This window comes from Podarcis muralis, chromosome 3 (genome assembly GCF_964188315.1).
Source record: "Podarcis muralis chromosome 3, rPodMur119.hap1.1, whole genome shotgun sequence".
Lineage (NCBI taxonomy): Eukaryota > Metazoa > Chordata > Lepidosauria > Squamata > Lacertidae > Podarcis > Podarcis muralis.
The window spans coordinates 64,378,286-64,390,846 of record NC_135657.1 but is presented as its reverse complement, the minus strand read 5'-3'; the positions used below and the strand labels follow the sequence as shown (position 1 = coordinate 64,390,846).

At 45.7% G+C, this 12,561-nt stretch overlaps 1 protein-coding gene across 6 annotated transcripts in view; it reads right to left on the bottom strand.

Annotated features, from left to right (window-relative positions):
* PTPRK (protein tyrosine phosphatase receptor type K) overlaps positions 1 to 5,261 on the bottom strand; it is a 326,009-nt gene extending 320,748 nt beyond the window's left edge. For 2 of the 6 annotated variants that reach the window (XM_028723365.2, XM_077926014.1), the window contains exon 1: positions 4,908 to 5,261. In XM_028723365.2, the coding sequence (XP_028579198.2) occupies positions 4,908 to 5,010 (103 nt within the window). In that variant the 5' untranslated portion in view covers positions 5,011 to 5,261. The remainder of the gene's footprint in view (positions 1 to 4,907) is intronic. The other 4 variants (XM_028723369.2, XM_028723370.2, XM_028723373.2 and 1 more) reach the window with 3 other exon arrangements.
* Positions 5,262 to 12,561: the final 7,300 nt, after the last annotated feature.

Here is a 12,561-nt window from a genome sequence, read left to right as displayed (position 1 = left end):
CCTCTGGAGAATTCCTGTCTCTGGAGTGTTGCAGCCAAATGTAATAATCATAAAAAAGAGAGGTATGTTACAGAGAAGCAGTGTTCACCTTTCACTCATAACAAGGAGGCACTTATTAACTCCTGCCTGCCCTCTGACTCCCATTGGCTCCTTGGAACATACACATATTGTGGACCACTTGCTAACACAGCAAAGAAAGTGAACATCATACATAACATTAGCTCAAGAGCTGGGTGATAGTCACCTCTGCGCAGAAAGTTGGCAGGATGAGGAAAATACCCTGAAAGAAATGGCATCAAGTGATAGAGGCACACTCCCCAAACAGGCAAAGAATTGCTCAGCAGATTTCTCTATATTCTCACAAAGTATAAAGGAAGCTCTTAGTAATGACTCCACTGTATATGAAAGACTGGTAATATATTTATTTATATCCCATGCACAGGAACCAAGTCCCCAAAAAACATTTGAGGGGGCTGGATCTCCCCACAAAGTGGTGTGAATGCTCTGTGTCATGTGATCAATTATGCAGGATGGGGGGCTCACCTGCCCACCCCCCAAAAAAATATGTTATCCAAGTTGGCACCCCTGATCCCATGTTTCACCAGGCAGCCTACATGGTTCTCCCCTTCCACATTTAATCCTTAGAACAGCCCCGTGAGGAAGGGTTAGGCTAAGAGACAGTGGCTGACTCAACAGCTGGGTGGGGATTTAAACCCAGATCTATCAGATCCAAGTAAAAGAAGAGTCATGCCCACTTACTTACGACCTTGCGCTACTCCCCCCCCCCCCACTCCTCCACAGAATGAGGCACTATCATCAGCCTTCAGCCCCCAAACCTGCCAGTAACTTATTTAACATAGAATCAGAATTGCGGAGTTGAAAGAGACTCCAAGGGTCATCTAGTCCAACCCCCTGCAATGCAGGAATCACAGCTAAAGAATCCAATAGATGACCCTCCAACCCTTTGCTTAAAAACCTCCAATGAAGGCAAGTCCACCACCTTCCAAGGGAGTCCATTCCACTACCGGAATGCTCTTATCATAAGAAAGTTCTTCCTACTGTTTAGTCAGAATTTCATTTCTTGTAATTTGGACCCTTTGGGTTGGGTGCTGCCCTCTGGAGAAGCAGAAAACAAGCTTGCTCCATCTTCCATGTGACAGCCCTTCAGATATTTGAAGATGGCTATCATATCTCCTCTCAGTCTTCTCTTCTCCAGGCTTAATATATCCAATGTCCTGCTCTTCTACCCCTTCACCCCATCTATCGAAGGCTTTTCATTCTAAACACTCGACGGAAGTTATCAGAAAGCCACTTGGGCAGAGAGCCATTTTCAGAGAGATTTGTGGACCATATTTAGGTCGGATATCAACACAGTGCTCTGCATAATCCACTGTAAAAATCAACACGAGCTTAACGTACATCGAGCCACACTGACAACTGATTCAAGAAATAAACTAGAGACTACAATAAAAATTTCAATTAACATGCTGGTGATGCACATCAATGAGATAGTGAAGTCACAGCTAGTAGGCTAAGATTATTAAAGATGTTAATTAAATGGTGATCAAGACAGTCAGCATTTACACTGTATCTGATAATTTTAACACAGAACAGTAGACAGGAATTACAATGAACTTTATATAATCAGGCAAAAGGAGATACGGAAACCAATTATGATGTAAAAGTTGGGTGACAAATGTGTGCAATAGTATTACGTAGTATTAATAAAGTATCATAATATTTCTTCTCTGCATATGTGAAAAGTGGTATATAAATCACTTTATAAATAAATAAAAGCTATTATTGTCCTTTATTTCAGGAAAGAAACCATACTTTGCTATGCCCAGGATTTCTCTATAGCAGACCCTTGAACACAGCATGTTGAAGGAAGTGTTAGCCAAGCTGAAAATTCACAGAAGTATAGAGGATCACTGAGGATTCAATAAGATTACTGAAAAGAAACTGCTTTTGGGCTATCCATGGCTGTGAATGTGGTGTAATGTGGGAGAGGTTCAAATCCCAGCTAAACCACAAAACACACTGAGTGATCTTGGCCAGCCACCCTCTCTCACAACGACCTACCTCACAGGTCAGGTTTGTTGTGAGGATAACATGGGGAGGAGGGAACCATGTACACAACTCGGGGAAAGATGAAATACAAATGTAGTAAATGCAGTCTGTGGCTGTTTCCTATTAACCAACGGATGGCTGCTTCCTTTCAACTTAAGAGCACAAGCATGTATCTGATGGACAGGTGCTCCAGCTTGATCACCACAAAGTTGAAGGAGAAGCTTAAATGCACCTTAAACACACCACTTTAAGACTGTTAGGCTATAACTTGTTCATTTATTTATTTTGGAAATTTATATATTGCTTAACATTTCTGACAAAATATCTAAGTGGTGATCATGCGTCAAGACAATTCACAGACCATCTGACTGCGTTTCATACCTGCACCACTTATCTGTGAATAAGAATCCTTATCTTAGTTTCTTTCCTAGTAAAATTCCAGGATACTGATGCAACCCTTAGGCGATTACTCTACATTTTAAGCCATGAAGTAATCCAGAAGTGTTGAATACACAGTTATTACTTCCTCCCTTGGGGAGGGGAGCAGGGAGAGGGGAGAAGAGACTACTATGAAGCAGCATAAGCAAGTTTTTGGCAGCAAGAGTCACACAGAGAGACCACAGATTTAACAGCATCAGGAGTCAGATTGTGACAACCAAACCACACATTTGAACTTGCTATGGCAAGACACAGGCATAAAGACAAAGTGCTTTTGTGTAGGAGGCGTGTGCAACATGTAAACAGATGTGAAACCCAGCCCCACTTCTTTTGCTTTCCATGCCCAAGGGCACAAGAAGCAGAAAAGTTTTGATTTCTAAGGAAGACAGATCAGATGCTCTGAAAACATGGACAAGTTGTGTATCAAACACCCACACTTTTCATTTGCATTTGTGAAATGTATCACCTACAATAAAAATAGACTTCCAACTTGGACAAATAGGGACAGTTCTAATCCCGGAAGTCTTCCAACCCAAAACATTCAATCAATTTACAAAAAGTCCTGCCAAAATAGAGGAGGGAGAGCAGAAAAAATAAGACTGCCTTTGAAAGCTGAGCTTATAATAGCTTTTTGCATAAAATATATCCCTTTCAAGACCAGTCTTTTACAGCACAACCCAGTCAGAAGTAATCCCATGGATTTATTTCCACATAAATGTGTACAAAGTATTGCACCCTTAAAGTTGCTGCTCCTCTCTAAAGCTAACAATGCACACAGCACAAATGGATTAGGACATCCTGCTTGCCTGCATGCAGATCAAACATTGCTGCTGACAACCAAAAGGGTCCAAAGAAATGTAGACAATAAAACTGATTCTAACTGGGGAGCTATGCGCATCGCTTTCGCTACAGGCTGAACAGTAGCTTTCTCCCTGGAAGCCGAAGGAAATGGTTAAAGGCAGCCCTTCCTCTCGGATGTGTCTGCGCGTCCTTTGAACTGGGCAAGCAGGTTTGTTGGGACTTTCTGCATTTCGCTTTGTTGCTGTCAACTTGCTTTTTTTCCAGTTCTGCAAAAACCTTCAGATGACTTCCTAGGGCCCTTAATCACCACCTTTCCAGAAACAAAGCCTCGGCTAGAAAAAGCGTAAAAGGCGCTTGCAACACACAAAGTTATTTACGTCCGGGCGGTGGAGTCTGCGCGTCCCCAGCAGTTCCGGCCAGGTACAGTCTCTGCCTGCCTGATTAGGCAGCCAGGATCGGCCCCGCTGCCAAAAGTTAGCCCGACACAAAAGTCAACAGAAGAAAGGAGGGCTCGGCCTGTCGCTGCTGGGCGCAGCTTGTTTGCTTTCGGAAACCCGGAGAGCAGCTGTAATGCATTAACTCTTTCACGACTGCTTTCCCTCTCCTTGGAAAGGGGAAGGGTCTGCTGGGGTGGGAGGGGGCAAAGAACAGAAACAAGGTGAATCGGTTATAAGCCGGGAAACTATACCTGCCCTCTCTCCCACCCCCCGCCGCGATTCAGAGGCTGGTGAACTTTTCACCCATAAACCGACTGGCTTCTTGCCACCTTAGGCAGAAAGTAGCAGCCGACTCCCAATTTGGGAGAAACTTAAAAAGGTAAAAGTCGTCTGAAGGTGGCTGCTTTTCGTTCCATCCTTGTGCAGAAAACTGTCCGCAGAAGGCGAAAGGAAAACACGTTCTCTTTCTCTATTAACAAAGAAGAGAAAGGGCAGAGAAGGTTCCACAATGGAAGCTCAGCCAACGCTGTGCAAACGCTACCTGGGAAACTGACCAGAAGAGAGGCCGAGGGGGGAGGCGAGGATTAGCGTGAGAAGCTCGAAGTGTGCAGCTTGGAATTCTCGTTTTAATAGCTCCCCACCCCATCCGGCCTGCCTTGAAGGTGCAAAACTAGAGCTTATTTTGCACAAAGGGCACCCCTACTGTCGTCTGTCACTCATCGTGAAGCGGGAAAAGAGGGGCTTTCCCCATATTTTACTGGGGGGCGGGGGGCGCAAGAACAACGATTCCAAACGTTCCAAAAGCAAATAAGACCATGTCCCAACGTTCCAAAGCGGAACGTTCCTGGGCTCCTTCTTCTCCAGAGGGTCTCGCCCACTGAGGAAGGGGACTGGTCCACGTTCTCCTTTTGGAAAGCTGCGCTCAAGCGGGCTCTCCAGAGAAAGAAGCCATGGGGTCGGTGGGACCTTGCTGGAGCGCAACCTCTTCGTCCTCCTCCTCCTCCTCGGTCTCTCTCTTCCCCCTCCAAGCCCCGACGCGAGTCAAAAAGAGGTACACACAAAACACACACAAGCCTGAGCGGGAGAAGCCTCCGAGAGGCGGTCCTCCTCCCTCGAAGAAGAAGCAGCAGCGGGACGCCTTCCCGCGAGGTAGCCGCTTACCTGCCGAGAACTGCCCACGGGCCACTCCAAGCAGGGCAGCCGAGGGGGCGACGAAGGAGGCGAGCGCCGCCAGCAAGCCGACGGCTCCAACCGGCGGGGCCATGCTGACTTTGGAGAACTTTTGCGAGGAGTCTCGCACTCAACTCGGGCGCTCTCTCCCCAAGCCGCGAGGAAAGCTCGTCTTCCTGGCCAGTCCGGATCCTCCTGTTGCCTGGATGAAACGGGGGCGGGGGGACGACGGAGAGCCCGGAACAGCAACAGGGTCGCCTTTCTTCTCGGCGGCGTCTGCGCCGGAGCGCTCCCTCCCCGCCTTCCAGGGGCAATCCCCAGCCAGGCGCGCCTGCACTTGGCGTCGGCGGCTGCACTTAGTCCACGAGAGTTACTTTGCCGATCGGCGAGTGGCGAAGGGAGGAGCCGAGCGCGCGCGTCCAACCCTCCGGTTCTCAGCGCTTCGGCAGAGGGAATGAGAGACTCCTTTCGGCCGGGAGCCCATAGCCCAGCGGAGAGGGGCCCGCCAGCGCCTCCTGCTGCTCGAGCATGGGAAAGCAGTCCGGCGGAAGAGGGCAGCTCGACATCGGCTGCGTGAGGCTGAGGAAACAACCGCCCTGGGTCTCTCGACCTCGGCTGCGGCCACGCTCCTCTCGGGCTCTTTTGCAGCTTGCTTTTGCAGACAGAGAGAGGAGCGGGGTGCGCGCGTGGGTTTGGGAGGAGAAATGGAAAGGAACAGGCGGGGGGGGGAGAGAGAAGAGAGATGTGTGTGTTTCCTCACGTTTTATTCTATTTTTTTGTCACAGGCACCGGCAGAAGGGGGAATCCCAGGCTCGCTTTGCATAGGCACGAAATAGAAAGAGAACGTGCTGAATTGCCTGATTCGTCCGATTGCTTTGTTTTCGCGGTTCTACCAAGCGCTTTTCTGGCGAGAAAAAGGGATACTCGTGTGTCTCCCGGAAAGGTGCATCTTGGAGATCGCTGGGGTGGTGATGTGTATGGTATGTTGTTTATGTTTTCGCCACCTAATCCTTACTCAGGTGTAAGACCCATTTACTCCTCGGTAAGGCACGTCCATGGTCGTTTATGTGTGCCCAGAATTGCAGCTGTATACAGCTTGCCTTCCCTACTAGAAGCACTCTTGGGATAATGGGTTAAATAAATTGTAAGCTGTGTGCAACATCTTGAGATGGTACCAAGCACTAGTCACAAAGATTTTGGCTGCTAAGCTGCCTTCTCTCTCTTCCCCTCTCCATCCCCCCCCCCCCAAGCTCTATATAGCTTTAGCAGCTGAATGGCAAATCAGCAGGTGCAGTTTAACCATCTCTTCATTTCTAGTTAACACAAACTACACCTGTTGGATTGCTGCTTGGCTCATCCAGCTGTTTAAAGCAGCTGCCATAAGAAGCTGTTTTGTTTTCCCGGCTACTCCGGGCTGGGGTATCTAGTCCATTTTAAGAGGCTAAATACATGGTCCTGAAGGATCTACCCATGCTTTGTGTGTTTCCTAGTGAGTGGATGAAACCAATAGACCATCAAATGGTCAAGAAGGTGGTTACTACACATGCTGTAGAGGGAAGTTCAACCTGGGAAGGTGACCCATCTAATAATAATAATAATAATAATAATAATAATAATAATAATAATAATATAGGAGAATGAAAACTCTAATCCTGAATCTCCACTGGCTTGCAGCTATAATCATTCATGAGAAATGCTTCAGGAGTAAACCCCGAAGAAAAATCCTCACTCGTGGCTTTGTGGGACATCTTTGGGAGAAGAAAAGGCTAAGGAAATCCAGACTGGAGTCCCTAAGATGGTTGGATGGCACCTTGCATGGGCATAGCCGGCGGGGGGGGGGGGGGAGCTGCCCTCCCTAAATCCAGTAAATCAATAAAAAATACTTAACTGAGCTTCTGCCCCCCAACAGAAAGCATTTCCCCAACATCAATCCTGGCTACACCCATGGCACCTTGTATGCCCCTTTCCAGCAACTCCGGCAGCCCAGATGGTGCCAAATGTATTGCTCTGCTTTCCTTTGGACCAAGTAAGGCCAAGAGGGGAGTCTGGGCAGCTCAGGATCTCAAAACACACTGCCCAGTCTTGTGCTCCAGAGAGGTCATTTCGGTGCTGCTAACACAGCAAAAGGTGGCGCTATGGGTTAAACCACAGAGCCTAGGGCTTGCCAATCAGAAGGTCGGCAGTTCGAATCCCCGTGACGGGATGAGCTCCCATTGCTCGGTCCGTGCTCCTGCCAACCTAGCAGTTCGAAAGCATGTCAGGTGCAAGTAGATAAATAGGTACCGCTCTGGCAGGAAGGTAAATGGCATTTCCGTGCACTGCTCTGGTTCTCCAGAAGCAGCTTAGTCATGCTGGCCCCATGACCCGGAAGCTGTACACTGGCTCCCTCGGCCAATAAAGCAAGATGAGCACCGCAACCCCAGAGTCGTCTGTGACTGGACCTAATGGTCAGGGGTTCCTTTACCTTTAACACAGCAAAAACAATGTGGGAGGCAGCAGTTTTGAATGACTGGTCTCTGCAGCCACAGGTGATGTAATTCTCCAGCAGTTTGCCTTTCCCCCCACAGGCGCACTCCATTGTCTCTCAAAACAGATGGATGCCAACAACAACAAAAATATTCTTAAGGTGATGGTCACTATACTATTGCCTGATCCTATGCATATTTCCCAGAAGTAAGTTCTAGTGAGTTCACTGAGACTTGTCCCTTAGAAAACTAGTTGAAGAATGCAGCCACATCCTATCCATGTTTACTCAAATAAAAGTTCCACTGTGTTCAGTAAGACTCCGTAAGTGTATGCATAGAATTGCAGCCTTGATACTATGCATGTTTACTCAAAACTAAGGCCAACTGTGTTCATAGGAGTGAAGCCCATGACTCTTGCCAATACTTCAAGGGCTCTTAACTGACAGGCAGGGTTAAAGGAAAGGAACATTGTTGGACACAAATGCTGCTAAATTAAGTTGAAAAATAAATCCCCACTCATCCATGAAGCTTGTTGGCTGAGTGGCCTTGAAGAAATTGCTCTCTCAGCTTAACCTGTGTCTCAGGATTGTGAGAGTAAATGGAATAAAAAAATCCCAGTCTATACACTGAAAGATGCTGTAGACATGATAAATAGCATAATTGGACTCTACCCTTCTTGCAAGTGGAACCAACAGCACAAGTGTTTTCTGGCTTTCAGCTATCTGTTTTACAACAGTTATAAAACCAGATTTTACAAAAAATAAATTTCAACTGTGCAACACAAGTCCAAATGGGACTTACCCTAGCATCAATGAATCAAGGAGTAGATAAAGGGTGCAATCTAATGCATGCCACATGGAGGTCAGTCCTGTTCTGAATAACCATGCTTAGATTTCACATTAATGTTGCAATTCTGTAAGCACACATTAGGAAGTAGGACTTGATTCTGGGTAAAGTAGCTTTGATTGCACTGCGTGGGCCACATTTCTACATCAACAGCCCTGATTTCTCTATATTGACCTGTTCACTGCTGTTAGATGTTACCTAGCATGCATTCTACCATTTTGCATGAGCTAGACTATTAGTTTGTCATAAATGGTGACCTGTGGGTGACCATACTCAGTATGAAGGCTTTATATAAGGCAACTTCTTATGGGACCAATCAAAACATGGTCAGAGTTCATCAAAATGGTTTTGCCATAGCTCTGAACCAGTGAATGAGAATATGCAAGATTTGACCTCTGCACCATGCGGAGTGAATCGTTTCAGAAGAAGGGAGACCCGCTAGTTCTTACTGAGCTGCACATTATCTTTAAATGAAAGCAAATACAAAAAGCAATTAGAGAGTATGAGCCCATATTGCTCAAAAATTGTTTTCACAAAGTATGTTAGCACTAGCATTTAAGTGTTGCTTTACTACTGACACTGTGAGGGAAGTGTTCCTGTCACAGTTGGATATCTACTTCGTAAGTGATAGTTTGTTGTCAAATTTGATTGGCACCCTGAGTCTGCAGGCATGTAGATTCTGCAGTGATACGTACAGGGAGTTTGCACAAAGAGAGGCAGTCCAGCCCAACATTTTATACTGTCAAATCTACTTATATATATATATAGATTGGGCTCAGGAAATGCCTTGTCATTTGTTGTGAGGAATCCAGATAATATTCTCCAAATCATTGCCTCCCTTTGTAGGAAATCCTGTTCCCACAGCAGCCAAACTATAGAGTTGATTTACTAAGGAAGTACAGTTTTTCCTCTGCCCCCTCCCCCTCCTCAGCCCTGCCTAAAGCAATCTAGATTATTGTTGAAAACACTGGTCCATGTTTGTGGTTCTGCAAGGGCTATGTAGGGAATTTGTGACCCTCCAAACAGATTGCAGCCTCCATAGCTTGTGGTCAGGGATAACAGAATCAAAGAACTGTGGAGTTGGAAGGGACGCTGAGGATCATCTAGTCCAACCCCCTGCAATCTAAGAACCTGCAGCTGTCCCAAACGGGGATCAAACCTGCAACCTTGGCATTATCAGCACCATGCTCTAACCAACTGAGGTGTAGTCCAACAAAATTTGGGTGCCCCATGCTCCCCATTCCTGCAATAGGACTGCAAGTACCTATTTTGTGGAGTTGAAAATGCCAGCCACTTAGAACTTCCCTTTTCTTTTCTTTTCTTTTCCCATTTTCTCTTTTATTTGCCTTATCTCTGCCAGTGGTCTGTGAAACTGTCAGTATTAGGATATGGAATTCCCTCCTTGCAAGGAGGCTATGTCTGGGTGCAAGCCTATCCATAACCCTTTCACTATGAGGCAATAGCGATGCAGGCCACATCCACACCATACATTTAAAGCACTATTATACCTGTTCCTTTTATATACACCAGCAGGCACCAACCAGGCAGTGACTTTGTCATAGCTCACCCCTCCCAAAGAAACCCAGGGACTGTAGTTTATTAACGGTGCTGAAAGTTCTTCAGGGACTCCTAGAGCTACAATTCCCAGAGTCCTCTGGGAAGACGGCCTGATAAGTCATTCTGGGAATTGTAGCTCTGTGAGGGGCAATAACTGTCAGCACCCTCAACAAACTACAGTTCCCAGGATTCCTGAGGGAAGCCATGACTGTTAAGAGTGATATCATAGTGCTTTAAATGTATGGTGCAGATATGGTTGTTTTATGGTTCTTTTTTGGGGGGGGCTTGGCGGTTTTTATGGTTCTTTGGAAAGGGTCCAAGGAAGCACAGCTCCCCAGCAATTGCAATTCCCGTGATCAAAGGTTACTCATGGAACCAAACTTGTTTGCCCCAGCGTGCTTAATTTAATAATAATAATTAGCCACCATAGGTTGGAATGGTGGCACAGAAATTGGAGGGGTGTGTGTCTTTAACCCATTGCCCTGTCATGGTGTGGATCAGAATTGTCACCCACTCTGAGCTCATCTGCACAGAAAGAAAGGAATGAAAGCCGCACAGTCATAATAGTTTTTTGGTTGAATTTTGAATCAGGATTGAATCCAGTAGGTTGGTGTTGGTATAAGGGCTCAGTTGTTAAAGAAGCATTTCCTAAAGATTGCATCAAACATGCACAGAATACAGTTCCTTAAGCACTGAGTTAACACACACTGCTTCTATTTATCTATGTAGTTATTGATTACATTTCTATCCCACTTTTCCTCCAAGGAGCTCAAGGTGGTATACATAGTTCTCCTCCTCTCCATTTTATTCTAATAACAACCCTGTGAGGTAGGGGAGGCTAAGAGTGAGCAAGTGGCCCAAGGTCACCCAATGAGCTTTGTGGCTGAGTGTGAATTGAACCCAGGTCTCCCAGGTCTCTTCAGCACCCTAACCACTTACACCACACTGGGTTTTTTTTTAGCTGAGAGGCGGTAGTTTCCAATTGGACACAATGTTCAGGATCTCTCATTTCAGCTTTAGCACACATAATTTTGTAGTCCCTTCCCTTAGATCTTTAGCAACAACCCAACAGAAAGACATTTAACTGGTGAAATTTCCCACATCACATGTCAATAAAAGATCAGGGGCTAAATTTCTGTTTGTCAGGCTGTTGGCACAGAAACAGGCTAGTCGAAGTTAGTAAAAGATAATAGCAAAATGTTTTGCTAGTTAGTTCACATTTGGGAGCTCATTTAGAAATCAGGGGGCTAGATTTACGGTCTGGGGTTTGATAATTTACCAGGAGATAAGCTTGTTATTCCACATGTGTGTGTTAGACTTGGGGGGGGGGGAGCCCTCAGAGCTAGCATTAAAAAGCACACAAACAAAACCACAACACAGGATCTTTTCTTTGTGGTCGAGATGGTTAACATTTTACAAAGATCTTTGCTGTGCTGTGCTGAGAAACTTGAATGCTGTCCGGAAAGGTTTCACTTGAATGGAGTGACTGAAAACCAACCCCAATATATCAGGAACATGCAAGCAGCTGTGGTTCGTGAAACACTGATTCTTTATCTGACAGCGCCAAGGAAATGCCAAGTTATGTTGGGTTAGCACATGAACTCCTGATCTTGTCACATTTCTGGTTTCTGCACTTCAGAACAATGAAGCATGTACCTTTTTCCACAGTCAAGATTCCACAGTTCAAGCAGTCAGTGTGAAAACTATGTTATTGCTTCTTGTTTTAAACTATTCCAATTGCCCTTTCCATTCAGGTTATAACTTAAAAGTGCATGGTTAGCCATACCTGTGTGGATGGTAAACCTAGGCATTCCCTTTTGCTCCTTGTCTCCTCTGAGATCGGTGGTGCACTTGGGTAATTGTAGACTCTGGACCTAATGGTCTCAGATTTTAATGGGTTCAAATGGGTTCATTCACTTCAAATTTGTAGTAAACGGGCTTTGCCTTGCTCGTTTTGGGGATTGCTTCTGTTTATTCAGTTGAGTGGGACCCCAGATTTCTGCCCAGTAGAGGAATGATGAAATGATGACGAAAAGCCAAGGAATGCATGGATTTCACCATAGCTGTGGTTTTCATGTGTCACAAGGAACCTTCGGGTTCTTCCGTGAATTTTCAGGGGGTTCTCACAGATAAAATGATAAATGGTGGATACGTTGCTGGAAAGGTACTTTCTTTCTGGATGGAGAAATATCACATGAACATCCTAAGGACCGTTTGCAGAACAGAGTATTTATGTGAAAGATGCTTAGGCCTTCCTTAGCAATGTTAATCTGGAAAGAGTTCCTAGAGACTAGGAACATGCAACTCTTCGGGGCATGTCTTTTCCAGCAAAATCCAGTGCAGCTGTTCCATACAATTGGAGGCATCTGGACGGCCTCTGTGGGAAAAAGGATGGTGGATCAGATCACTAGTCTGATCCACTAGGGGTCTTTTTATGTTATAGGTAAATCCCATTGAGCTGAATGAGTCTTATTTGCAGGAATGCTTGCATATATGTCTCTTCCTTAGCCTTTGCTTGGATGGAGGTTGGGCCCCTATAGATCCATGCAGCAGTTTCAGAAATGCAGCCCAGTCCTACAAATGTTTATGTAGAAGGTAGCCCAAGTTAAGTTAATGGGTTTTACTCCTAGATAAGTAAGTGTCAGATAACAGCCTTTGAGGTTCTTTCTATAGATACCCAAGTTCAAGCAGAAAGTTTGAAAGGTATTTTATTGGTTCTCCTATTGAATGAATTAACTTTGAAATGAGGATTGGAGTTCTTTCCCGTGGCAGATCTG